We start from the raw sequence: 26,724 nt of genomic DNA, 5'->3' as shown, positions 1-26,724 counted from the left end.
ACTGGATAGGACATCAGCTTTTTCATGTCTTCCTTAATTTCTATAAAAGTTCTAGTTACACTACGTTGAATAGGTGACATTTTTTCCTAATTTGGTAAATATAAATCTGAAAATAAATTTACACAAGAATAAAACTAAACTAGTATTTATCATTTTTCAATAGGATTTACCTAACCAGTTTTATCGAGATTCTCATACTTTACATGAAATTCTCAGGTGAGTTTCAGTGAAGTTTTCTCAAACTTTGAATTAAATGGCAATAGCTTAAATTTCAACATTGCTATACTTTATTTTAGGAAATATGTGCATACTGGTCGGTGTCCTCTAATATTTATAATCTCTGACAGTCTTGGTGGAGATAATAATCAAAGGTTACTGTTTCCCAAAGAAATTCAGGAAGAGTGTGCTATATCAAACATTAGGTAAGAATGAAATTCTTGTTATGCTCACATTCACAAGTTATATTTTTAGGTAATCATCTAACCCTTATCTTTCTTTATAAAACTTTTGACAGTTTTAACCCTGTGGCACCAACAATTATGATGAAATTTCTTAATCGAATAGTGACCATGGAAGCTAATAAGGTAAATCTCTTAAGAACTGATTAATCTGAATCTTATATTTTATTTATAGAAAGTGAAACTTGCAGAGTTAGAGACACATATTATTTCAGTTTTTAGAATTAAAATATTTTATTACATTTGTAAGGCCTGTCATTTTAGGAAAGGCAGGAAATAGTTTTAGAAATCCGGGGGTGCCTGGGTGGTTCATTCGGTTAAGCGTTTGACTCTTGATGTTGGCTCAGGTCTTGGTCTCAAGGTCATGAGTTCAAGCCCTTTGTTGGGCTCCACAGTGGGCGTGGAGCCTACTTAAAAAAAAGAATCTTTAACCTTTTTCTACTATTAAACCTCACTTTCTCTTTCATATTGAAGTAAATAGTTCTTTCCTTGGCTTAGTATTCTAAATTGTGTCGATTATCAAGAGACTGTTTCCTGACGTTTAGGTAGGAGTCATCAACACTCCAACTCTACATTTGTCCTGTTGTCAGTTTTTTTTTTTTTAATCTAACATTTTTATTGTGGTAAGAAACATAAAATTTACCATCTTAACCATGTATTTTCTGATATTATGGACTATACTTGGCATACAACATTCATAAGTTTAAGGTATACAACACGCTGATTTGATACACTTAACATATTGCAAAATGCTTACCACTGTGGCATTACACAATACCACCAAGTCGTGTCATTACCACTTCTTTTTTGTGGTGAGAACATTTCAGATCTACTCTCTTAGTACCTTTAAAATATTTAATACAGTGTTATTAACTATACCGTCTTAACCATTTTTAAGTGTACAGTTCAGTAGTATTAGATATATTAACGTTTTGGTGAAATGGCTATTGTCATTTTTTTTTTAAATTACAATTCTGTTTTTATTTGTGGAGTCACAGTTACATTTTTTTATTGTGTATACAGTTGCAATGTTAACTTGAATAATTCAATTCGTTAAAAATGAGAGTTTCAGAACCAAGGAATTTCTGTGATTTAATGTTTTTCAATGACAAATAATGATGTTTTAACTGTAATTATAGTTTTATATTATTTGTATACTTTATCAAATAAAAACAGATGGGGTTTCATAGGAGCCAGTACCATGGTAGTTATTATTTAAATGGTAAATTGTTTTTTCCTTTTTAAAAAAAAAAATTTTTTTAACGTTTATTTATTTTTGAGACAGAGAGAGACAGAGCATGAATGGGGGAGGGTCAGAGAGAGAGGGTGACACAGAATCTGAAACAGGCTCCGGGCTCTGAGTTGTCAGCACAGAGCCCGACGCAGGGCTCGAACTCATGGATTGCAAGATCATGACCTGAACCGAAGTCAGACACTTAACCGACTGAGCCACCCAGGCGCCCCTGTTTTTTCCTTTAAGGTACCGAATCAGTCAAATTAGTTTCATCAGCCAAACGATTGGTCTAGTGTGTAAAAGTAAAGTTCAAATTTGTCCTTTGACTTTATTGATGAATTAATCATAAGTTGATTTTTTGAGCTTTGAAGTTGACATTTGTAATTCTGTGTGGTCTTAAAATCTCTATTTCTAGCACAATCCAGTGATTAAAATATTATGAAGTCCTTGGGTACAGAACATTCAGCTCTTTTGAGCTATTATATTAAGAAGAAAATGTAAAATGTTAATAATATAATACCTGTTAATTTAGTGGTATGATTATTAGACTTTAAGGTATTAATGTTAACATTACTATCACTGCCATTATAAAAATAGTATGTATTAACTATTCCCAAACTTTATTACCATGCTTGTATCTATACAAACTATTTTATTTTTTATTTTTTATTTTTTTAATTAAAAAAAATTTTTTTTTAACGTTTATTTATTTTTGAGACAGAGAGAGACAGAGGATGAACAGGGGAGGGGCAGAGAGAGAGGGAGACACAGAAGCAGAAGCAGGCTCCAGGCTCTGAGCTGTCAGCACAGAGCCCGACGCGGGGCTCGAACTCACGAACTGTGAGATCATGACCTGAGCTGAAGTCGGATGCTCAGCCGACTGAGCCACCCAGGCGCCCCTATACAAACTATTTTAAACAGATTTATATTTCTTCCCTGTGGTTTTTATGGCTTTTAAACCAAAACCAGTGTTATTGACCAAAAAGGACAATCTAAAATATTTGAAACTATTGATTTGGCAGAATGAGCTTTGTTGGTGTGCAAATAAATATAAATGGAAAAAGAAAAACCTCCAGAAAAAAATTGGTGTAGACTTTTTTTTCTGTAAAATAAACTAACTTTCTGATGAGTTTGGGAACAAAAAATCAAATAAATCATTGGTTCCATATAAGAAAAGCTTCTTAAACTGGTTTGTACATCTGTAAGCCAAGGGGAATTAACCTTTGCTTAGCCCCTGATCTGTGACATAAATTACTCTGAGTTATTTGTCTATGGAATTTTTCTTTTCTTTCTTTTTTTTGTCAAGGAAGTGATGTTTATTTTTTTTAATTTATTATTTTGTTTTAAATTTACATCCAAAGTAGTTAGCATATAGTGCAACAATGATTTCAGGAGCAGATTCCTTAATGCCCCTTACCCATTTAGCCCATCCCCCCTCCCACAACCCCTCCAGTAACCCTCAGTTTGTTCTCCGTATTTATGAGTCTCTTCTGTTTTGTCCCCCTCCCTGTTTTTATATTATTTTTGTTTCCCTTCCCTTATGTTCATCTGTTTTGTCTCTAAAAAGTCCTCATATGAGTGAAGTCATATGATATTTGTCTTTCTCTGACTAATTTCGCTTAGCATAATACCCTAAGTTCCATCCACGTAGTTGCAAATGGCAAGATTTCATTCTTTTTGATTGCCAAGTAATACTCCATTGTGTATATATTTCACATCTTCTTTATCCATTTATCCATCGATGGACATTTGGGCTCTTTCCATACTTTGGCTCTTGTGGATAGTGCTGCTACAAACATGGGGGTGCATGTGTCCCTTCGAAACAGTACACCTGTATCTCTTGGATAGATGCCTACTAGTGCAATTGCTGGGTCTTAGGGTAGTTCTATCTTTAGTTTTTTGAGAAAGCTCCATGCTGTTTTCCAGAGTGGCTGCACCAGCTTGCGTTCCCATGTTGTCATTTTTAATGCATCATTTTTTCTATCTTTGACATCAACATTATGTTAAAATAAATTGATGGAACTTCTCCCAGCAGCATGGTTCTAGGGGGAGCCTACTACTACAAATCAACTAGATCTTAAATGAAACATAATAAATTTTTTTGCACCACTTGGATCATAGAAACTGAGGGAAATCTTCAAGAGAGAGGTTGCTTTGAGGATCAAACAAAAAAATGTATGTATGAAAAGCACTTAACTGAATAAGTAAAAACTATTAATAGTGAAAAATTATAGGCAGACTCCAATAATAGAGGGAGCAGTTATTATGATGAGGTGTCATGTCATTAATTAGTGTTTTGAGAATATTTAGTGATATTGGAAAATACGAATTAATGTATTTTAACTTAATGTCAAGTTAAAAATAATAAGGTGCAAGGGGCACCTGGGTGGCTCAGTCAGTTAAGTGTCTGACTTTGGCTCAGGTCATGATGTCACGGTTCATGGATTCGAGCCCCACATCAGGGTTTGTGCTGACAGCTCACAGCCTGTAGCCTCTTTTGGATTCTGTGTGTGTGTCTCTCTCTCTGCCCCTCCCCTGCTCATACTCTGTTTCTCTCAAAAGTAAACATTAAAATAATAATAACAATAGTAAGGTACAAAGTTATAATGCTAACAATAGAAATTATATATTTAGGGGCACCTGGGTGGCTCAGTTGGTTAAGCGTCCAACTTTGGCTCAGGTCATGATCTCATACTCCATGAGTTCGAGCCCCGCATCGGGCTCTGTGCTGACAGCTCAGAGCCTGGAGCCTGCTTCAGATTCTGTGTCTCCTTCTCTTTCTGCCCCTAACCACTCATGCTCTGTCTCTCTGTCTTAAAAATAAAATAAAACATTTTAAAAAAATGAAAAAAAATTCATCTTCAGCTCTTAATATGCATCAGGCACTAAGCAAAGTATTGTTATATACCTGATCTTATTAAACCTCATTACAACTGTACAAAATTGGTACATAATCCCCATTTTATGGATGAAGAGACAGCTTTTGGGGGGAAATGACTTGCATAATATCTCACAACTATTAAGTATCAGATAGGTTTGAAGTTTTGTTCTCACTCCAGTTCACTGTGCTAAAACAAAATAATTTTCAATAACAGAATGCATGTTATACTTACACCCATACATACTAGAAGAAACTACATAAAAATGCTGAGTGTGGTTAGTTCTGGATGGTAGGATTACTTGTGTTTTTTTTATGTCTTTTTGAAAATAAATCTACGTTCTCTACTAGGAGCATAACTACAAATTATTATTTTTAAATACTTTATTTACTAAACATCAAGAACTAATAGACATAGTCAACATATAGCAGCTTACCACATTAACTCAAAAATTTTTTTAAGACTAAATCATCAGGGGTACCTAGGTAGTTCAGTTGGGTAAGCATCCTACTTTGGCTCAGATCATGATCTCACAGTTTGTGAGTTCGAGCCCCGCATCGGGCTCTGTGCTGACACCTCAGAGCCTGGAGCCTGCTTTTGGATCCTGTCTCTCCCTCTTTCTCTCTCTCTCTCTCTCCCCCTCCCCTGCTTGCACTCTGACTTTCTCTCTCTCAAAAATAAACATTAAAAAAAAAAAAAAGACCAAATCATTCAATTGCAAATGGCATTCACTTTAATAAGTTGTGTTGGAATAGTAAAAAATATACCATGGGGGCGCCTAGGTGGCTCAGTTGGTTAAGCATCCAGCTCTTGGTTTGGGCTCAGGTCGTGATCTCACAGCTTGTGAATTTGGCCCTCGCATGGAGCTCTGTGCTGACAGTGTGGAGCCTGCTTGGGATTTTGTCTCTCCTTCTGTCTCCACTCCTCCCCCGTTCATTCTCCCTCTCAAAAATAAATAAACTTTTTAAAAAAGAGAGATGGGGTGCCTGGGTGGCTCAGTCGGTTAGCGTCTGACTTTGACTCAGGTCAGGATCTTGCAATTTGTGAGTTCGAGCCCCATGTCAGGCTCTGTGCCTGACAGCTCAGAGCCTGGAGCCCGTTTCAGATTCTGTGTCTCCCTCTCTCTGCCCCTTCCCCGCTCATGCTCTGTCTGTCAAAAATGAAGAAACGTTAAAAAATTGAAAAAAAAAAAAGATAACATGACTTTTTTGTTGTGTAGTTAACATGTTGCACTTTAAGTAGTTGACCTGCAAGAATGTTAGAACTAGTATACTTGGGGCACCTGGGTGGCTCAGTTGGTTAAGTGTCTGACTTTGGCTCATGTCATGATCTCATAGCTCATGAATTTGAGCCCCACATCAGGTTCTGTGCTAACAGCTCAGAGCCTGGAGCCTTATTCAGATTCTGTGTTTCCTTCTCTCTCTGCCCTTCTCCCACTCATGTTCTGTCTCTACCTCTTAAATATAAATAAAAATTTTTTTAAAAATTTCATTGTATTTAAGATTTTTAAATTTAGTTTTTATTTTTTTAAGTTTACTCATTTATTTTTGAGACAGTGAGTGAGCACAAGTGAGTGGGGGAGAGGCAGAGAGGAAGAGAGATACTCTCAAGCAGGCTCCCTGCTCAGGGTACAATCTCACAAATCTGTGACATTATGACCTGAGACAAAGTCAAGAGTTGGACACTTGACCGACTGAGCCACCTTGGTGCCTCAAGATTTTTTAAGTTATCTCTACACCCATTGTGGGGCTTGAACTTACAAGCCCGAGATCAAGAGTCTCATGCTCTACTGAGTCAACCAGGTGCACCTAAAACTAGTATACATTGAGTTTATTGTTGATACGTTACATCACAGGAGCAATAACCAGCACACTTCAAATCCTTCAAACTTTTATAAAATCAATTGTTAGGATGCTGTCTGGAGTCTCCAAAGATGATAATGATGTTATAGGAAGATTAAGAGTTTAATCTCTGGCATTCTGCACCTCAGTTAATTAAATTAAGAAAGAGTGTTGACATCTTTTTTATTAAATAATGTTTTATTTTTATTTTAGACAGCTCGAGCAGGGGAGAGGCCCAGAGGGAAAGAAAGAAAGAATCTCAAATCCCAAGCAGGCTCCATGACCAGTGCCGAGCCTGACACGGGGCTTGATCCCAGAACTCTGGGATCATGACCTGAGCTGAAATCAAGAGTCAGATGCTCAACCGACTGAGCCACCCAGGTGCCCCTAGTTATAAGAAAGAATGTTGAATATCTTAGGTTTTTTGGTTTTTTTTTAAGTTTAAATAGATGTTTCTCTGTTTTTATAAGAAAAAAGGTCTTTAGTCTTTTCTGTATTATTAAGTATGTAAAGTGTGATCACACATTTCAACCACAGTTGTATATGCAGAGTAATTAACATCCATGGTATTTCCTTCAACTACCAAGGATCATGATTTTAAATTACATTTCCTTTTTGGCAACTACCATACTAGAATTTTTCAAAAAGAAATACTCATTTAAAATTTTAAATAAAATAAACGTATTCACAATAAAAATGAAGTTAATCTGGAAGAGAAATTCACAGGCATGAGCAAGAAAATTTTATAAAGGAATAATGAAGAGAGACTTGCTCTGTAGGTATTGGAGCATAATATAAAATTATACATATCACACCTGCATAATATTGGCACAGTAATAGACAAAAAAGAATAAAATGAGAAGAAACACAGAAATAGATCAGTATGTGTAAATGGCAATTTTCTGTATAAGAAAGTGGTATTTTACGTTACTGGAGAAAGAGGAGACTATTAAAATTAAGTAGTATTTGCACAATTGGATATCCATATGGAAAGACATAAGGTTGCATCTTTATACTATGCACAAAAATAATTTTTAGGTAGACTGAAGTTCTGGGGTGCCTGGGTGGCTCAGTTGGTTGAGTGCCTGACTCTTGATTTTGGCTCCGGTCATGATCCCAAGGTTGTGGGATGGAGCCCCCCACATGGGGCTCTGGATTGAGTGTGGAGCCTACTTCAGATTCTCCCTCCCCCTCCCTCTCCATTCCTCTCTCCTCCTCTCTCCCTCTCTCCCTCTCTCCCTCTCTCCCTCTCTCCCTCTCTCCCTCTCTCTTTCTCCCTCTCTCTCTCTCTCTCCCTCTCTCTCTTTCCCTCTCTCCCTCTCTCACTCCCCTGCATGTGCATCCCTCTCTCCCCTGCATCACTCTCTCTAAAATCAAAGAAAAAGAAAAAATACTGACTTTGGTTTGGAGGAAAGTATTCCTAAGCAAGAAACAGAAGTCCTAAAAACACTGGATTTACTTCACAAAGCTTAGGAGAGGGGCTCCTGAGTGGCTCAATTGATTAAGCATCAGACTTCGGCTCAGGTCATGATCTCATGGTCCGTGAGTTCGAGCCCCGTGTAGGGCTCTGTTCTGACAGCTCAGAGCCTGGAGCCTGCTTCAGATTCTGTGTCTTCCTCTCTCTCTCTCTGCGCCTCCCCTGCTCATGCTCTGTCTCTCTCAAAAATAAACATTAAAAAAAAAAAAAAAAGCACTTAGGAGATGACAGAAGGCATGATAAGCTAAGTTAAAATACAAGCCTGGGAATGGAAGAAAATATTTGCAATTTATGTAACAGATAAAGCATTAACAGCTGAATATAGTATGTACTTTATATGTAACATATATACATATAATGCAATATATATTGTATTAATATATAAAATTATATATATGTATGTATATATATATATATATATATGTGCCTCCAAAAAAAGGTTAAGAACAGAAGCCAATACTCAGAGTACTACAAATAGCTAATAAACATGAGAGGTGTTTAGCCCTACTAGTAATCAAAGAAATTAATATTTAAATATATTTTTAAATGTTTATTAATTTATTTTGAGAGAGAAAGCATGAGTGTGGGAGGAGCAGAGAGAGAGAGGAAGAGAGACAATCCCAAGCAGACCCCACACTCTGCGCAGAGCCTGACACAGGATTTGATTCCACAGTTGTGAGATCATGACTTGAGCCAAAGTCAAAATCAAGGGGCACCTAGGTGGTTCAGTCAGCTGAGTGTCTGACTTCAGGTCAGGTCATGACCTCATGGTTTGTGGGTTCGAGCCCCACATTGGGCTCACTGCTGTTAGCCTATCAGTATAGAGTCCACTTTGGATCCTCTGTTCCCCTCTATTTCTGACCCTCCCCCGCTTATGCTTTCTCTCAAAAAATAAAACATTTAAAAATTTTTAAAAATCAAAATCAAGAGTCAGATGCTTAACCGACCGAGCCACCCAGGTGCCCCAAAGAAATTCATATTTAAACCAGATACCATTTTTCATGTATCAGTTTGCAAAACATTTAAGAAATCAACAAAAAGGATTGCCAGAGAAGGAGAAAAGAGGCACTCTCATATACCATTGGTAGAAAAAATAAAATTGGTAACTGTTTGAGAGACTTTTGAAGGCACTCTGCTTTTTTTTTTTTTTTTTTTAACGTGTATTTATTTTTGAGACAGAGAGAGACAGAGCATGTACGAGGGGAGGATCAGGGAGAGAGGGACTGACACAGAATCTGAAACAGGCTCAAGGCTCTGAGCTGTCAGCACAGAGCCTGACGCGGAGCGCAAGATCATGACCTAAGCTGAAGTCAGATGCTTAACCGACTGAGCCACCCAGGCGCCCCAAAGGCACTCTCCTTTTACAGAAATATTTGTGCTGCTGACAAAGATAAATTTGTGGTGAAAAATGGGAAACAACGTAATGTCCCTCATTGGGGAAACTGGTAAATTATAATATACTCATAATGTTTTTTTAAAGTGAAGTACAGTTAAAGGTGCTATTATAGATTGCAGAGAATGGTATTAAGTAAAAAGTCATGTCATAGAATAATACATGTAGGGGCACCTGGGTGATTCAGTCAGTTCAGTATCTGACTCATGATTTTGGCTCAGGTCATGATCGCAGGGTTGTGGGATCGAGCCCTGTGTCAGGCGTGGAACCTGCTTAAGATTCTCACTCTCCTTCTGCCCCTCTCCCGCACTTGGGCACTCTCTCTCAAAGATGATGATGATAATAATAATAATAATAATACATGTAATATGACCCTACTTGTATTTAAAAGTTAACTATGTGGGTGTACCTGGGTGGCTCAGTCATTTAAGCGTACAGCTTTTGATTTTGGCTCAGGTCATGATCTCATGGTTCATGGGATTGAGCCCCACATTGGGTGCCATACTGCATGGAGCCTACTTGAGATTCTCCCTCTCCCTCTCTCTCATTGCCCCTCCCCTGCATGAGCTCGTTGCTCGCTCTCTGTCAAAAAAACAAAAACTTTAAAAAGTTAACTATGTCTTTACATACTTTTAGGTTCTATATGTACTTAGAGATATTTTTACACAGAAAGTAGTCTGGAAAAATACTCACTAGAATATGAACAATTGTGACAAAGTTTAGGATATGGGGAGACTAACCTAGAACAGTAAATTTTTCATAAAGACTTCTGAAACAGCTTTGATTAATAAAAATATATTCAAAGACAATAGGAAAGTACTATTTTTTGTGTTTTAATCAGTTTTTACAAAATCTGAAATGGGTGATATATGAGCCGTCACATGAATTCAACTTAAGTCTTGTTATCAGTAAACCATTAGGGTTTCTTAAGGTGAGAAGGAAAGATAAATTTTTCTGGTCTTATACTTGGCCTGACAAGGGAGTGATATTTGTATATATGTATGTACATATAGTTGGAGAGAATCTCAAAATACAATCTAGCCCAAATAAACAAGTAAAATTATTTTATACTCTTGAAAATTTACCTTAATCTATGATAAGTCATTGACCTTCCTGAGCAGACTGGTGTTTAACAAGGAAGCTTTTTAGCCTCCAGCTTTGAAAGATTCTAATTTATTTTCATTTAGTTTAGAGAATGGGCGGTGGGGCGGGGGGGGGGGGGGTTTGTTTTAGAAAAGAGTTTTTTAAACTGCAATTTTTTCATTTTAGAATGGAAGAAATATTACTGTCCCTGACAAAACTTCCCTAGAGTTGCTCTGTCAAGGATGTTCTGGTGATATCAGAAGTGCAATAAACAGCCTCCAGTTTTCTTCTTCAAAAGGTAACTATGAAAGATAAATTCTTACAGCATTATATTAGGTGATTTACTCTTAATTGTTCATGAGATGAAATCAAACTAAGTATATTTTAACAACTGATACATGTCTATCTCCACCTATCTTTTTTGAGATTGTTTCATAAAATCATGTATGTATATGTGCATACAATAAACACACCCCTGTGAATATGTCATTGTATGTATCCATATACCTGAGACAAAACCTGATTTATTTATGTGGTTTACTACTTTACTTTTTAATTGGTTTTTTTGTTTTGTTTTAATTTTAATGTTTATTTTTGAGAGAGAAAGACAGTGTGAGCCAGGGAGGGGCAGAGAGAGAGGGAGACATAGAATCCGAAGCAGGCTCTAGGCTCTGAGCTGTCAGCACAGAGCCCGACACAGGGCTTGAACTCACAAACTGCAAAATCATGACCTGAGCTGAAGTTGGACGCTCAACCGACTGAGCCACCCAGGCGCCCCTTTAAAGTTAATTTGGATGAGACTTCCTTGTTCTGCCATTTGCCAGTGACTTAGTCTTGCAAATGACAATCATTTTGTGCTTGCATATTCTTACCTTTTATATGAGAACCTCTCTTACAGAGTTGTGTGAAGAATAAGTGAGGTCGCACTTGTAGAGTGTTTATTCCAGTGCTTGATACATATTAAGGGATCAATAAATGGTCAGCTGTTAATGAATTTAATAATATTGTGCTGATCACAAAAGTAATCAATTACTTTTGATTTTTAAATTACTTAAAAAAAATTTTTTTTTAATGTTTATTTTTAAGAGAGAAAGAGCGTGCGCATAAGCAGGAGAGGGCTGAGAGAGGGAGACACAGAATCTGGACTAGGCTCCAGGCTCTGAGCTGTCAGCACAGAGCCCTATGTGGGGCTCGAACCCACAAACCATGAAATCATGACCTGAGCCAGAGTTGGACACTTAACTGACCAAGCCACCCAGACGCCCTTACTTTTGATTTTTAATTTATGTAAGATACATTTAATAAATTGATTTACTTCATTTTAAAAACGGTGCATAGTCATGCTACATTAAAAGAGATAGCACATGGGGCACCTGGTTGGCTCATTCAGTTCAGCATCTGACTCTTGAGTTTTGCTTAGGTCATGATCTCACGGTTTGGTTCGTGAGTTTGAGCCCTTTGTCAGGCTGTGCGGAGCCTGCTTTGGATTCTCTCTCCCTCTCTCTCTCTTTGCCCCTCCCCGGCTCAGTCTAAAGAAAAAAAAAGAGAGTACATGATTTATTGTGCGTGGTCTTTCATCAGAAAACATTATAATAAGTCACCACATTGAGGAATTGACCTTGAATATTTAAAAGGCATCTTTGGAGCTCTCAATCCACCTGAAATCCTAGTATCTACCTACAAGTGTAGCCTGTTCATTAGTTTACATCTCTGTTTTTCTTTTTAATTTCTTTTTTCAATGTTTTATTTATTTTTGAGAGTGAGAGTTGGAGCAGGGGAGGGACAGAGAGAGAGGGGAACAGAAGATCTGAAGCAGGCTCTTTGCTGACAGCGGCAAGCCTAATGCAGGGCTCGAACTCACAAACTGAGATCGTGACCTGAGCCGATGTCACTGAACCGACTCAAACAACTGAGCCACCCAGGCACCCCTACATCTTTGTTTTTCAAAATAACGATAGAGAAAAGTAAATAGGCAGCCTAATACAGCTGAAAGTAGAATTCTGCTTATTCCTGTAGAAATGTAAATGGTGCTTAGGTTCACTTAGGTTCACTTAGGAATTACAGGTTGGGAAGGTTGAGGTAGGCCAGTTTGAGATCCTGACTACCATTTATACCATTATTATTCTGAGCTCAGAAATTTTAAAGGGAAGAAAATAATATTTTTTGAATGGGTCAGGAACTGTATGAGCAATCATATATTTTTACATTTAATTTTTGACCAGCCTAATGAGATAGACAATAATAAATCAATTCCAGATCCTATGTTTTTCCTGCTCTTCCAGGCTACTTTTTTTTTTTTTTTTTAAGTTTATTTATTTGTTTTGAGAGTGAGTGCACTGGTTGTGGGGTGCGGCAGAGAGAGAGGGAGAGAGAATCCAAGAAGGCTCTGTGCTGACAGGCTCTGAGCTGATGCAAGGCTCAATCTCACCACTGTGAAATCTTGACTTGAGCTGATATCAAGAGTTGGATGCTTGGGGCGCCTGGGTGGCGCAGTCGGTTAAGCGTCCGACTTCAGCCAGGTCACGATCTCGCGGTCTGTGAGTTCGAGCCCCGCGTCAGGCTCTGGGCTGATGGCTCGGGGCCTGGAGCCTGTTTCCGATTCTGTGTCTCCCTCTCTCTCTGCCCCTCCCCCGTTCATGCTCTGTCTCTCTCATCCCAAAAATAAATAAAAAACGTTGAAAAAAAAATTAAAAAAAAAAAAAAAGAGTTGGATGCCTAACTAACTGAGCCACCTACACACCCCTCAGGCTACTTTTCTTAAGTGATGCATTCTGAGTTTTGAACAGATTTACCAATGAAATTTCAACACAGGCATATTCGTAAATTGAAGACTGCCCAAATCAGTGTTAAGCATCCACTGCAGAACCATACTGCCTGGTTTCAAATCACTTACCAGATGATGACCTCGAGCTAGTAACTTAAACTCTTTATATGTCCTATCTTTTTTTTTTCTTTTTTTAACATTTATTTATTTTTGAGAGACCGAGCAAGACAGAGCATGAGCAGGGGAGGGACAGAGAGAGGGAGACACAGAATCCGAAGCAGGCTCCAAGCTCTGAGCTGTCATCACAGAGCCCGACGTGGGGCTAGAACTCATGGACCACAAGATCATGACCTGAGCTGAGGTCGGAGGCTTAACTGACCAAGCCACCCAGGCGCCCCTATATGTCCTATCTTCAATGTGTATAATAGTAGTTCTCCCCTAATCTCAAGTGTTTTGAGGATTAAATTGGTTAGTACATATGAACCAAGAATAGGACCTTGCACAGGCAGTACTGTGAGAAATCAAGATGATAGGCCTGTATTCGTGTCATTTCAATGTGTGAAAATTTGAAATTTTTGTCATGAGATACTTTTAGATGACATTTTATTTCATTTTAATAGTTTAGTAACCCAAAGAGGACTGTTACTTAGTTCACAGATTTTACAGTATTGTGTATTAGAAAAGTATATTTTAATTAGAATATTTAGTGTAACTGTACCTAAAATGTTCTCAGTTTTATTTTTCATATTTTAATTTTATTTGCAATATTGTCTCTTGGGTGTATATTATTTAGGAGAAAACCGTTTTTGGCCAAGGAAAAAAGGAACATCTTCATTAAAATCAGATGCTGCGCTGTCAAAATCAAAACAAAGAAAAAAAACAGATAGGGTTTTTGAAAACCAGGAGGTCCAAGCTATTGGTGGCAAAGATGTTTCACTCTTTCTCTTCAGAGCTTTGGGGAAAATACTATATTGTAAAAGTAAGAAAATCTTATGTTTTATTAAAAATCTGTTAGGTATTCGTCCTACAACGGAAATAAAATACCAGTTTTTGAAAATGTCATGTATTTGGCAGTTAGGGCCAGGTCTGACACTGTTTGGCAAGGCCTAAGACACAGTAGATAAATGTATTTAGGTACAGTATTTTTGGACTGTGGATGGGATTAAATGTAAAAACTACTGTCTGTAAATCTTTAAAATTATAGTTTGCTGAAGGTAAACTATGTATCAGTTCCTCTAGAATTTTAGTGGCACATGTTGGTAGACCAACACCAGAACCCTAGACAAGTTGTCAGGTAGCGTCAGGCTTCTTTGGATCTCCTTACATTTCTCTTCACTAGCTCCTCTCTCCACAACCAGAGATGTTCCATCGCCTTTTCTGTATTTGATGCCTGCTTCGCCTCCGACCCTCCATCTGCATCACCCATCACCCAGCTCCCAAATTGCCTCTCTTTTCAATAAAATCCCAAACTTCTATTTCTTATGTAGAAAATATCACTTCTTAGCTGATCCTGAAGGAAGAGAATTAGGATTGGGGGCTGGGGGGTTGGGATCTGACCTGCTTTTATGTAGATTAAAGTAATTCATACAAAATTTTGAGGGAAATTGTTGCCATAGTTTATAAATTTTTTTTTAATGTTTATTTTTGAGAGAGAGCTAGAGTACAAGCAGGGGTGGGGCAGAGAGAGGGAGACACAGAATCTGAAGCAGGCTCCAGGCTCTGACCTTTCAGCCCAGAGCCCGACGCGGGGCTCGAACTCATGAACCATGAGATCATGACCTGAGCCAAAGTCGGACCCTCAACTGACTGAGACACCCAGGTGCCCCTGCCATAGTTTATAATAGTTTTATATGTTATACCACAAAGTAAATAATCATAATGGACTGTTGAAAAAAGTCCTTTGTGTACAATGGCTTCAATTTTCTCTCAGATGTTCAAATCTTGTGTAAATTAACTGCTTCAGTGGGTCACAAGTAGTATGTGAACAGACATTCATTTAAGCTTTGTGTTTATCATGCCTGTTATTATCTGAGATTTTTTTCTGGTTGCCAAAAGCCCAGTTGTTTTAAACCACTGTTTTTATCTTTCTATAACACTGAGTGCCTCTTATACCTGTTTTCCATCTTCTTACCTCCTTGCCTCTTTCTCTTCTGTTGTCTTTCTGTATTTCTGCTTCATTCTCTCCTCACTCCAGGCATCCTTCTTGTTTTAGGCTATTACCTCTCAGTTTCTTCTTTCCAGGTGGTTGAAAATTTGAGATTTCTAAATGGAAAATTTCATGCCACCTGAAGATGAACCTGGCATCACTTAGGTGGAAATGAAGACACCCTCTGTCCTTGGATCCTCTTACCTCTGAACCTCAGTTGCTATTCCCACTGATACTTTCCCTTCTACACTTTCTTTTCCTTCTCAACATTCATTTGCAGCTTCCTGCATCAGGGAACAGGGTCTGTGTTCTCTTGTGCAGAAAGCAACCTCATCCTACATCGTAAATCAGACAGTAAAGATCTCTATATTGAGAATGAGGATCAAAAGAAAGCAACTCAGAACTGAAAAGGTGAAATGCAGAGTGCTTTGAGAACTGGAATATTTTAATACTAGAAAAGCCATAATCCAGGCATCAGAATTCTAATTTGAGTTCTTAAGAATAGTGATAGTGAGGCTACTAACTATATACATATAGTAGCAAGGCGCTGTAGTAATGAGGCAACTTACATAGGTCTCCAGTTGCTTTGTTTTTATTTTTAATATCTTATTTAGTATGTTTGGTATTATGTGCCTAAAGTATTGGAAAAAATCTTCAAATGAGTGGTTCTGTATAACTTTAAGGTGATGTTATTTTTAATAATTCCAGAATTTTTTTTTATAGGAGCATCTTTAACAGAGTTAGATTCCCCTCGGTTGCCTTCACATTTATCAGAGTATGAACGGGATACCTTACTTGTTCAACCTGAGGTAAAGTCTTTAATAACATATACTACTTTTTCCAGGATATATATTAGTTACATTTATGGAAATGTTCGTTTAACCACAGAATTTTCACCAAAATAATATGTGTATGCTTCTTTTTATAGGAAGTAGTAGAAATGTCACACATGCCAGGAGAGTTATTTAATTTATATCTTCACCAAAACTACTTAGATTTCTTCGTGGAAGTAGATGATGTTATGAGAGCCAGTGAATTTCTGAGTTTTGCAGATATCCTCAGCGGTGACTGGAATGTAAGACCATTTGACTTAACCATTTTTGTTTATGAATGTTTCCTCCAAATGGAGAAAGTTTGCTTTTATTCCTCATTATTGGACATCTTATGTAACTTCTTAATAACAATGATAAAATTATTTAATCCAACTCAGTGTTTCTAATGACACCGGTTAATCTGATTTTTTTGGTGATAATATAACACTAATTTTTTCTGAAGTTATTTTCTGATTATAAAACTAATATATTCAGAAATTTTGACAACCATTGAAAAGTAGATAGGGAAGAAGTGTGTTTTTTATACTTTCTTTTACTTTTTTAAACAATTTTTTTCATAACTTTCAAATTATTCACTATAAATCAATGTAATAGCCACTAGCCACATATGGCTATTTACATTAGGTTAAATTTAACTTAATTTAAAATTCAGTTCCTCAGTCACACTGGCCACATTTCCAGCATTCCATAGCTGCATGTGGCTAGTACCACTGTGTTAAACAGCTAGATACAAAATGTTTTTGTTACAGAAAGTTCTTTTGGACAACATTGTTTTAATATGTTAATATTTCTGTTATAAATTTGAAATAGTATTAATAATTAAAATTGGAAAAGATACAGTGAAAAACATGTATGATATGGTTTCTGTATTTAGAGTTTCATTATTCAGCAGTTGTGTTTGCTTAATTTTTCTTATATTTTTTATTTTAAAATTTTCTAACCTATAGACTAATGGAAGAATAGTATGATGAATGCCTATATACCCTTAGCTTTTGTTCACCAATTTTTCACATTTTGCTACATTTGCTTAATCTCTATGTGTTTATACACTTGTTTTGGCCCAATAATTGGAAAGTAATTGCAAACATCATGTCACTTAATACTTATCCACGTGTAAGGACCTTGCCCTATTATAACCATAATAGCATTTATCACACTTAGGAAAACTAACACTTGGGGTCCCTGGGTGGCTCAGTTGGTTGAGCATCTGACTTCAGCTCAGGTCATGTTCTTACAGTTCGTGAATTTGAGCCCCACATCAGGCTCTGTGCTCACAAGCAGTTCAGAGTCTGGAGCCTGCTTCAGATTCTGTATGTCCCTCTCCCTCTCCCCACCTCTGCTCATGCTCTGTCTCCCCAAAATAAATAAATATTTAAAAAATTTTAAAAAAAACTAACATTAATTCAGTAACATATTGTCATTATTTCGATTTCCCCAGTTGTCTCAAAATGTATTTTAAGTTATTTTCAACACCCATATCCAAGATCCATAGTTCACACATAGTGGTTGATTGTTATGTCTCAGGTGAATTTGATTTAGGTAATTTTGTAGCTTATTATTTTCAAGGTTGTGGTAATGTTGGAAAAAGTGAACATTAAATAAATATGGTTGGTGTTTTTTTGGCATCAGCAAGATGAATAGCACTACTTTATAAATCTCTCATTTTCGTTATTTTACATTTTGTCTCCTTTTTTAGATGCGCTCCTTACTCAGGCAATATACTACATCCATAGCTACGAGGGGTGTGATGCATTCCAATACAGCACGAGGATTTGCTCATTGCCAAGGAGGAGGATCAGGTTTTCGACCCTTGCACAAGCCCCAGTGGTTTTTCATAAATAAAAAGGTAAAAAAAAAAAAAAGAATTGTGTACTTTTAGTAGGTAAACTTTATGGCATGTGAATTATATCCCAATGAAGCTGTTACTTTTTTTTTTTTTTAGTTTTGAAAAAGTGTCTTATTAGTAGTAAAAAATAGTTGTTAATTCCCACAATTTTCTTCAAATTACATTAAGACATAAAAAGGACACTCTTCTTGAATACCCAGTCATTATTTTTAAGGAAAAAAAAGCACTCAAAATTTGAAAGCTTATATTTTATTTATTAGTTGACTAGTAGTGAATTCAAAGTATCATTATAATTATATTTTAATTTTAATTGAAAATAGGGGCATCTGGCTGACTCATTTTGAAGAGCATGAGACTCTTGATCTCAGAATTGTGAGTTCAAGCCCCACATTGAGTCTAGAGATTATAGAAAGAAAGAGAGAAAGAGAGAAAGGGAGAAAGGGAGGAAGAAAGAAAGAAAAAAAAAAAAGAAGAGGAAAGAAAAGAAAGCAATCCTGGGTTTGCTTCTAACCATCTGGACAGATTATTTTACCTAATGTACACTTCATTTCCACAGCTTTAAATGCATTGGATTGAATTAGAAGTTAAAAATAGGCGGTCCCACAAGTTGAATACTACACAGAGATTTTTTTTTTCATGAATTTCCAGTCTTTAAAAATGAGTACAATAATTAAAACTCAGATATGGATTTCTGGCTCAGAATGTCTGGACTCTCCTGAAATAAATGCAAAGTAAGGCAGCACTGGCCTATACTTTTACATGGCAACAATCTGGCTGAGCCAAGTAGCATCTCCCCCTTGAAGATGGGAGTGATGGGTACCTTCCCCAGCTGCTTCACTGCACTGATTTATGTACCTGCCTGTCTCCTAGAGCATCTGAATTTGTGACACGGAACTGCATCATCTCTAAGATATCTTCCAGTTCTTTTTAAAAAAAAATTTTTTTAATGTTTATTTATTTTTGAGACAGAGGGAGACTGAGCGAGAGTCGGGGAGGGGCAGAGAGAGAGGGAGACACAGAATCTGGAACAGGCTCCAGGCTCTGAGTTGTCAGCACAGAGCCCAATGCGTGGCTCGAACCCAAGAACCATGAGATCATGCCCTGAGCCGAAGTCAGATGCTTAACCGACTGAGCCACCCAGGTGCCCCACATATCTTCCAGTTCTTAAATCATATGGCGAATAGGAGCCTGTAATTCATTACCTAAGACATTTTTTCCAAAGATTTCTTGGGGAATTTCATGACTTGTAACGAATTTGTATCCCTTATTGACTTGCTTTGCTATTTATAGCACTTATATTAATTTTGCCTTATAGTTACATATGAATTGTTTGTAAAACCATAAGCTCTTTGAAGGCAGATTGTACTTGTCTCCTTATCAGCCTAGCATTGTACCCGTGTTAACTAAATATTAATTCTTTAATTGAGAACAGTATCCTCACATAATTTGTGATGTATGCTCATAAACAGAATTCCTCTGATTTTTAAGGTTTATTTTCCTTTTACCTTAAGTCTCTTAAAAAATTCTTGTTGCTGTTATGTCAAATATGAAATAGTTCTATAGGTAAAATGCTTTATTAGATAAGGCTAGAACAATTATAAAAAACTAATTAGGTAAACTCTTAAAAGTATGTTTGTGGTATATATAAACACACTTTGTGATACAGTAAACTTCATTTGTCTAGGAATACATCTCCATTTTTTTAAATTTTATTTTTCATTTCATGTCCCCCCCCAACCCCCCTTTTACAGTATCGGGAAAACTGCCTGGCAGCAAAAGCTCTTTTTTCTGACTTCTGCTTACCAGCTTTATGCCTCCAAACTCAGCTGTTGCCATACCTTGCTTTGCTAACCATTCCAATGAGAAATCCAGGTAATAACATGGGTTTTTGTTTAATCCAAGTAATGTTTTGTTTTGTTAATTTGAGAGAGAGAGAGAGAGAGAGAGAGAGAGAAAGCGAGCAAGCGCGAGTGGGGCAAAGGGGGAGAAAGAGAGACAATATTAAATTTTTTTTTTTTTAATGTTTATTTACTTTTGAGACAATGCGAGAGACAGAGTGCAAGCAGGGGAGGGGCAGACAGAGGGAGACACAGAATCTGAAGTGGGCTCCAGCCTCTGAGCTGTCAGCACAGAGCCTGACGTGGGGCTCGAACTCACGAACCGTGAGATCATGACCTGAGCCGAAGTTGGGACGCCTAGCCGACTGAGCCACTCACATGCCCCGAAAGAGAGACAATCTTAAGCAGGCTCCATGCTCAGTATGGAGCCCCACATGGGACTTGATCCCATGACCCTGGTATCATGACCTGAGCCGACATCAAGTTGGACACTCAACCAACTGAGCCACCCAGGAACCCCCAAAAGTAGTGTTTTATAACCTTATCTTCTTAAAGTCAACTCATTGCTACAATCTAGTGAGACTAAATATTTTTTCCATTATTTTTTGATCCAAAATTAACACGTTTCAGATTTGGAAAGGAAGAAAGAATTCAAATAATAATAGAAGTTAATAAAAAGAAAAACTAAAAACCACAGGTAATTTCTTTTGAAAGATTGGTGTAAGTTCTTCCTGACGTTTTTCTGTGCATATGCAAATATTAGGCATATGCTTTAATTGGCATATACACTTACCATGGATAGCACTCCATATGTTATAAATTAGTATTCAGTCAGCTCCGCAGACTGGGAAGTCCAAAATCAAGATACAAGCAGATGGTGAAGGCCTCCTCCCTAGCTTATAGATGGTCATCTTCTCGTATTCTCACATGGCAAAGAGCAGAGCAAGAGAGAGGTCTCTGTGATGTTCTTTTTGTAAATGTCAGAAATCCAGGATCATTTTATACTTTCTCTGCCCTAGTACTAGAATCAGGAATTCCAAGGAGCCCTGGTTCCTCTTAGTGGAAATGGTATTTAGAATTTAGGATCTGGGAGCACCTGGCTGGCTCAATAGGTAGAGCGTGTGACTCTTGATCTAGGGGTTTTGAGTTGAATCCCATGCTGGGCGTAGAGCCTACTTAAAAAAAATTTAGAATCTGGCACTAGGTATGATCATTGCTATTGGAGTATCATTGTGTCTATTCTTTTTCAATGGAACAAAGCTAGGAGATTGTGTGTGTATTTGTGTGTGTGTAAGTTCTTCCTGAAGTTTTTCTGTGCATGTATGTGTGTACCATGAGTTCACGCCAGTACATTCATTTTCAGCCTAACACTACAGAGTTCATTTTAACCTTTCCCAGTTCAGTAACTCGTACTGGTTTAGACAGCTTACATTGAAATTATCTGGAAAATCATTTATCCACTAGTTAAAAATTCAGATTATAGGATCACAACTCATTTTTCCATATGAAAAAGCTGTTTTTTAAAAAATCCTGATCCTGTTCTGGAGTGTATCTTTAAAAAGGTAAATATTGGGGCTCCTGGGTGGCTCAGTCAGTTGAATGTCCAACTTTGGCTCAGGTCATGATCTTGCGGTTCATGAGTTCAAGCCCCACGTCAGGCTCTGTGCTGACAGCTGAGCCTGGAGCCTGCTTCAGAATCTGTCTCCCTCTCTCTCTGCCCCTCCCCTGCTTGCATGCGCACTCTCTCTCAAAAATAAATAAACATTAATAAATAAATAAATATTTATGAGCCCTCATAGTGTTGCATTTACAAATATTGAAAGGTGTATAAAATTCATTCAAAAATAAGATGTTCTGGGGGTTCTTGGCTGCTCAGGTGGTAGAGCATGCAACTCTTGATTTTGGGGTCATGAGTTCAAGCCCCAAGATGGACATGGAGCCTACTTTAAAAGAAATTTTTTTTTGGATTTTTGTTTTTATCATTTTTTTCCCCATTTACTGTGTCATTTTAGAAGTTATTTCTTTATATTTTTTGTGCTCCTATCTCTGTCTTTTATTCTGCTCCTCCATTAGTGTTTGTTGGTGTGCTTAAAGATATCCCACTTTCTTCTGCCAACCTTGGTCATTTGTTTCCATTCCATTTTCTCTGATTGTGTAATCTTTATCAGTTTCTGTTCAAGTTGACTGATTCTTTTGCCAGTTCAAATCTACCATTGAACCCCTGTAGTGAGTCACTGTTCTGGGTGAGCGCTCAAGTGGGGGTAGTCTCTGATCATCTTGGCTGAGCCCCTCCTAGCGTGGACCCTCCTGGCCCTATGAATGAGCTTGGGTGAGGGCCAGTGGCAGTTAGAGGAGAAGGCAGTATTCTCGGCCTGCTGTGCTACTAGGATAGAGCTTCCATGCCAAGGGTTGGAGAAAGGGAGTCCCGAATTCTAGGCTGGCCACAGGAGGGAGGAAGTCCTATGAGTTCTTGGCCGTACCTGACCTGGAGTGAAGTCTCTCTAAAGCTGAGGAAGTGAAGGGGTGGGTCCTGGTTCAAATGCCACACTCTTGCTGTTAGATTTTCCTGAAAAAAATGTTTCTTCACAGCATAAAATTTATCATCTTAAACCATTTTTAAGTATATAGTTTACTAGTGTTAAGCTTATTCACCTTGTACAACCAATCTCTAGAACTTTGTCATTTTGCAGAATTGAAACTACACACATTAAATGCTAACTACCTCCTACTCCCTGTCCACCACCTACCTTCTCTCTCTGAATTTTATTTTTAATTTTTTAATGTTTATTTATTTTTGAGAGAGAGAGACAGAGCATGAGCAGGGGAGAGGCAGAGAGAAAGGGACACACAGAATCTGAAGTAGGCTCCAGGCTCTGAGCTGTTGGCACAGAGCCCGACGCAGGGCTTGATTTCATGAACCATGAGATCATGACCTGAGCCAAAGTCAGATGCTTAACGCACTGAGCCATCCAGGTGCCCCTGTGTCTGAATTTGACTACTCTAGGTACCTCACATAAGTGGACTCATGCAGTATTTGTCCTTTTGTTACTGACTTGTTTTACCTAGCATGTCATCAAAGTTCATATTATAGCATGTATCAGCATTTCCTTTTTAAGGCTGAAGAATATCACATTGTATATACCACATTCTGTTTATCCATTCATCTGTTGATGGACACTCAAGTTGCTTCCACCTTTTAGCTACTGTGAACAATGCTGCTGTTAACATGGGTATACAAATTACTCTTTAAGACTCTGCTGTCAGTTCTTTTGGGTGTATACCCAGAAGCGGAATTGCTAGATCATGTAGTAATTCTGTTTTTAATTTTAAGGAGCTGCCTTACCATTTTCCACAGCATTTATACCATTTTACATTTCCACCAACAATGCCCAAGGGTTTCAGTTTCCATACATCTTTACCAAACCTTTTTTTTTTTAATTTTTTTATAACAGACATCCTAAAAGATATGAAATGGATCCCATGGTTTTGATTTGAATTTTCCAAAAGATTCATGATTTTGAGCTTTCTTCTTCCTTCCTTCCTTCCTTCCTTCCTTCCTTCCTTCCTCCCTTCCTCCCTCCCTCCCTCCCTCCCTCCCTCCCTTCCTTCCTCCCTTCCTTCCTTTCACGCAAGGGGGAGGGATAGAGGGAGAGGAAGAGAATCTTAAGCAGGCTCCAAGCCTGGCATGGAGCCCAATGCAGGGCTCTATCTCATAATCCTGAGATCATAACCTGAGTGGAAATCAAAAGTTAGACATTCAATCAACTGAGCCACCCAGGTGCCCTAAGTATCCCTTGCTTGTTGGCCATTTACATATCTCCTTCAGAGAAATGTCTATTTAAAGCTTTTTTAAAATCTGTTTCAGCTCAAATTTCTTTTATCCAAGATATTGGAAAGCTTCCTCTGAAGCGACACTTTGGAAGGTAAGCTGTTTTAATTTTCAAAGAACTGTTACTGAAATGTCCAATGAATGTTATCTACTTATTCAGTATACAACCAGTAAAAATTTATCTGTAATCTTCCAGTTAACAAATCTTACGTATTTGGAAACCTCTTTTAACCTTTCCTCCCAAGATGTTCTTAGTTTATTTTTTTTCCTAATATTTTTTTAAAATATTTATTTTTGAGAGAGAGAGTTGGAGCGGGGAGAGACAGAGGATCCGAAGTGGGTTCTACACTGACAGCAGCAAGCCTGATGCAGAGCTTGAACTCACAAACTGTGAGATCATGACCTGAGCCGAAGTTGGGCAACTGACCGAGCCACTCCAGTGCTCATTAGCCTATGTTTAAAGCCTGCAGGAACCAGGAACTACCACAAAAGCACTGTCTTTTTTAAACTTACTTATTTTAAAAGATTCAGACAAATAACACCTAGATGTAGAGAGGTAAATCTGTATCTGTGCTATTCATTTTATTGCAAAATGACTGCTGGGCTGATACCAGTGATTAACACAGCACCTATATTTCATTTCTTCTTAGCTTATCTGTAAGATCAAATTATGTATTCAGGCATTTAATTATTTATTAATGTTTTATTTTACTTTTTATCTTACTTTAGAGAGAGAGCACAGATGGGGAAGAGGGCAGAGAGAGAGAATCCTAAGCAGGCCCCACTCTCAACTTCAGAGCCTGATGCAGGGCTCAGTCCCACGACCCTGGGATCATGACCTGAGCCAAAATCAAGAGTCAGATGCCCAACTGACTGAGCCATCCAGGCACTCCTGTACTTAGGCATTTTTTAAAGGTTTAAAAGGGCTTTTTAACTGCTCTTATTGGTTCAACTACTTGATTTATCTTGGGAGACAGGATTTGTCAGTGCTACTTACTACAGTGACTAGTACTTTATCTTTCATTCATTATGACCATATTTAACCTTATCATTGATTCATGTTGACAATATTAAATATGAATATTTAGCTTGACATTTAATATTAATATTTAATAGTTCTCTAGTTTCCTGTAATCCAACCTACACCTTATTTTTGTACATTTAGCTAATTTCCAACTTTATCACAGCTTTTCTTGTAGCTTAAATCATTGCTGTTCCTAGGTCATGTAGTAATTCTGTTTTTGATTTTTTAAGGAGCTTCCTTACCATTTTCCACAGCAGTTACACCATTTTGCATTTCCACTAGCAATGCTCAGGAGTTTCAGTTTCCACATATCTTTGCCAAGTCTTTTTTTTTTTTCTATTTTTTTATAACAGACATCCTAAAGGATGTGAATGGCATCAAATGTTATTTACATAGGATGTATTCCTAGAAATGAAGTTGCTGGATCAATGGTCATACACTTTTTTGAAGCCTTTGCTCTATATTGCCAGATTGCTCCTAAGAATATTTTGCTAATTTTATGTCCCCTTACATTGTATAAGCATATTCTTTTCTCCTAACTCTTGACACTTCTGGGTTTTTATTACTTACTTGGGGCACCTGGCTGGCTCAGTTGGAAGAGCATGCAACTCTTAATCATGAGATTGTGTGTTTGAGCCCCATGTTAGATGTAAAGATTACTTAAATAAATAAAAGATAGGTAGGTAGGTAGGTAGGTAGATAGATAGATGGTCTTGGCCTGTCTTAAAGATTATAGTACTAGTTCATTATTTTAATTTCATTTTTTAAAATTGATTAGGTTGAACAATTTGTTTACTTACCATTTGTACTTTCTTTATGTAAGTCGTCCGTGTTTTATACCCATTTTTCTATTCTGTATTTTCTTTTTAATTTGTAAGAACTCTTTACAAGTTTTTGTATTATAAGTTGTAATGATTTATTCACATTTTGTCATTTACCTTTGTATTTTTGCTTGTATCATTAAATAAGCTAAAGGGCCTGGCTAAACAGTGAGCACAGTGAAAGTAGATGAAAAACTAGAGATGGCTTCATAATCATCACACACATGGTGTAATTTAAAGGCATCCCCTTATTTGGTTATTATTGATGCCTGCATTATGAATCTGGCAGGTTGAAAATGGAAGCCCTGACGGACAGGGAGCATGGAATGATAGACCCTGACAGTGGAGATGAAGCCCCGCTTCCTGGAAGGCAGCCTGCAGAGGAAGCTCTGGGTGAACCCACTCAAACCACTGAAACTGAAACATGCTGTCTTCCTTTGAGTCAGAATAGTGGGAGTGAACTGCCTGCCAGCCAGCCTCAGTCCTTTTCAGCGCAGGGAGACCTGGAAGATGAAGAGATGATCATAGAAGACTATGAAAGCGATGGGACATAGAAACCAGCCTGCCAATCATATTGCTACTTGGCAGATTCATTTTCCTTTTATTCAGTGGTACCTGAACAGAGATAATATGCTTTTCAAGTGAATGACAGTTCAATTCTTCACCCTCGTAGTATTTCAGCACAAGAAACTGACTTCTCTGTCATTTTGAAGTAAACAGAAGATCAAGCTTCAAATAATACCTTAATTTTGTTTTCTCTAGTATTTATTGAGTCTTGTGAGTGGTGCTGGGAGTAGGTCAGTGTGTATGAAGTGTGTTTGAACATTATGCCAAATATCAAACAATGTGAAGGAATGATTCTGATTATTAAAACTTGATGGGGCTGTAAATACAAATTATAAAAGTTTAGTATGCAATGATGAGTGTAAATAAACTTTGTGCCTTATCCACAGTTTCTCTATGGTCTCTAACTTCTCAAATACCATTTTTATATGCTGTACACTGGACTATTTTAGATACTTTATGGAAAGTAATTTATATCAAAATTAAAATGTTGAATTTCTTTTCGTTTCCTCTTTTAGTATTTCCTAACATGTATTGTCGGCAAGGTATCATTGGGCATAATACATGAATCTCCTTTATCCATTGTTAACACTTTTCAGAAAAGTAAGAGAACCTTGCAAAGAGAACTCTGGAGGGCGGTGAATCTCACCTTCACTACCTTTCCAAGCCATGTATGCGCATGCGCGGCGCGGGT

The 26,724-nt window shown here is 37.5% G+C and overlaps 1 protein-coding gene across 5 annotated transcripts in view; it reads left to right on the top strand.

Moving 5' to 3' along the window:
• Positions 1–26,529, top strand: part of RAD17 (RAD17 checkpoint clamp loader component) — a 37,779-nt gene extending 11,250 nt beyond the window's left edge. For 4 of the 5 annotated variants that reach the window (XM_053907283.1, XM_053907284.1, XM_053907286.1 and 1 more), the window contains 11 exons: positions 164–216; positions 297–422; positions 515–584; positions 10,552–10,663; positions 13,926–14,108; positions 15,999–16,084; positions 16,204–16,350; positions 17,805–17,954; positions 19,706–19,826; positions 23,658–23,715; positions 25,756–26,529. In XM_053907283.1, the coding sequence (XP_053763258.1) occupies positions 164–216; positions 297–422; positions 515–584; positions 10,552–10,663; positions 13,926–14,108; positions 15,999–16,084; positions 16,204–16,350; positions 17,805–17,954; positions 19,706–19,826; positions 23,658–23,715; positions 25,756–26,020 (1,371 nt within the window). In that variant the 3' untranslated portion in view covers positions 26,021–26,529. The remainder of the gene's footprint in view (positions 1–163; positions 217–296; positions 423–514; positions 585–10,551; positions 10,664–13,925; positions 14,109–15,998; positions 16,085–16,203; positions 16,351–17,804; positions 17,955–19,705; positions 19,827–23,657; positions 23,716–25,755) is intronic. The other variant, XM_053907287.1, reaches the window with a different exon arrangement.
• The last annotated feature ends 195 nt before the right edge of the window (positions 26,530–26,724 follow it).

Source organism: Panthera pardus, unplaced genomic scaffold (genome assembly GCF_024362965.1).
Source record: "Panthera pardus isolate Hobbes unplaced genomic scaffold, ASM2436296v1 HiC_scaffold_2, whole genome shotgun sequence".
NCBI classification, from domain to species: domain Eukaryota; kingdom Metazoa; phylum Chordata; class Mammalia; order Carnivora; family Felidae; genus Panthera; species Panthera pardus.
Note: the sequence above shows the minus strand (reverse complement) of the source record. Positions and strands in the feature narration are given on the sequence as shown.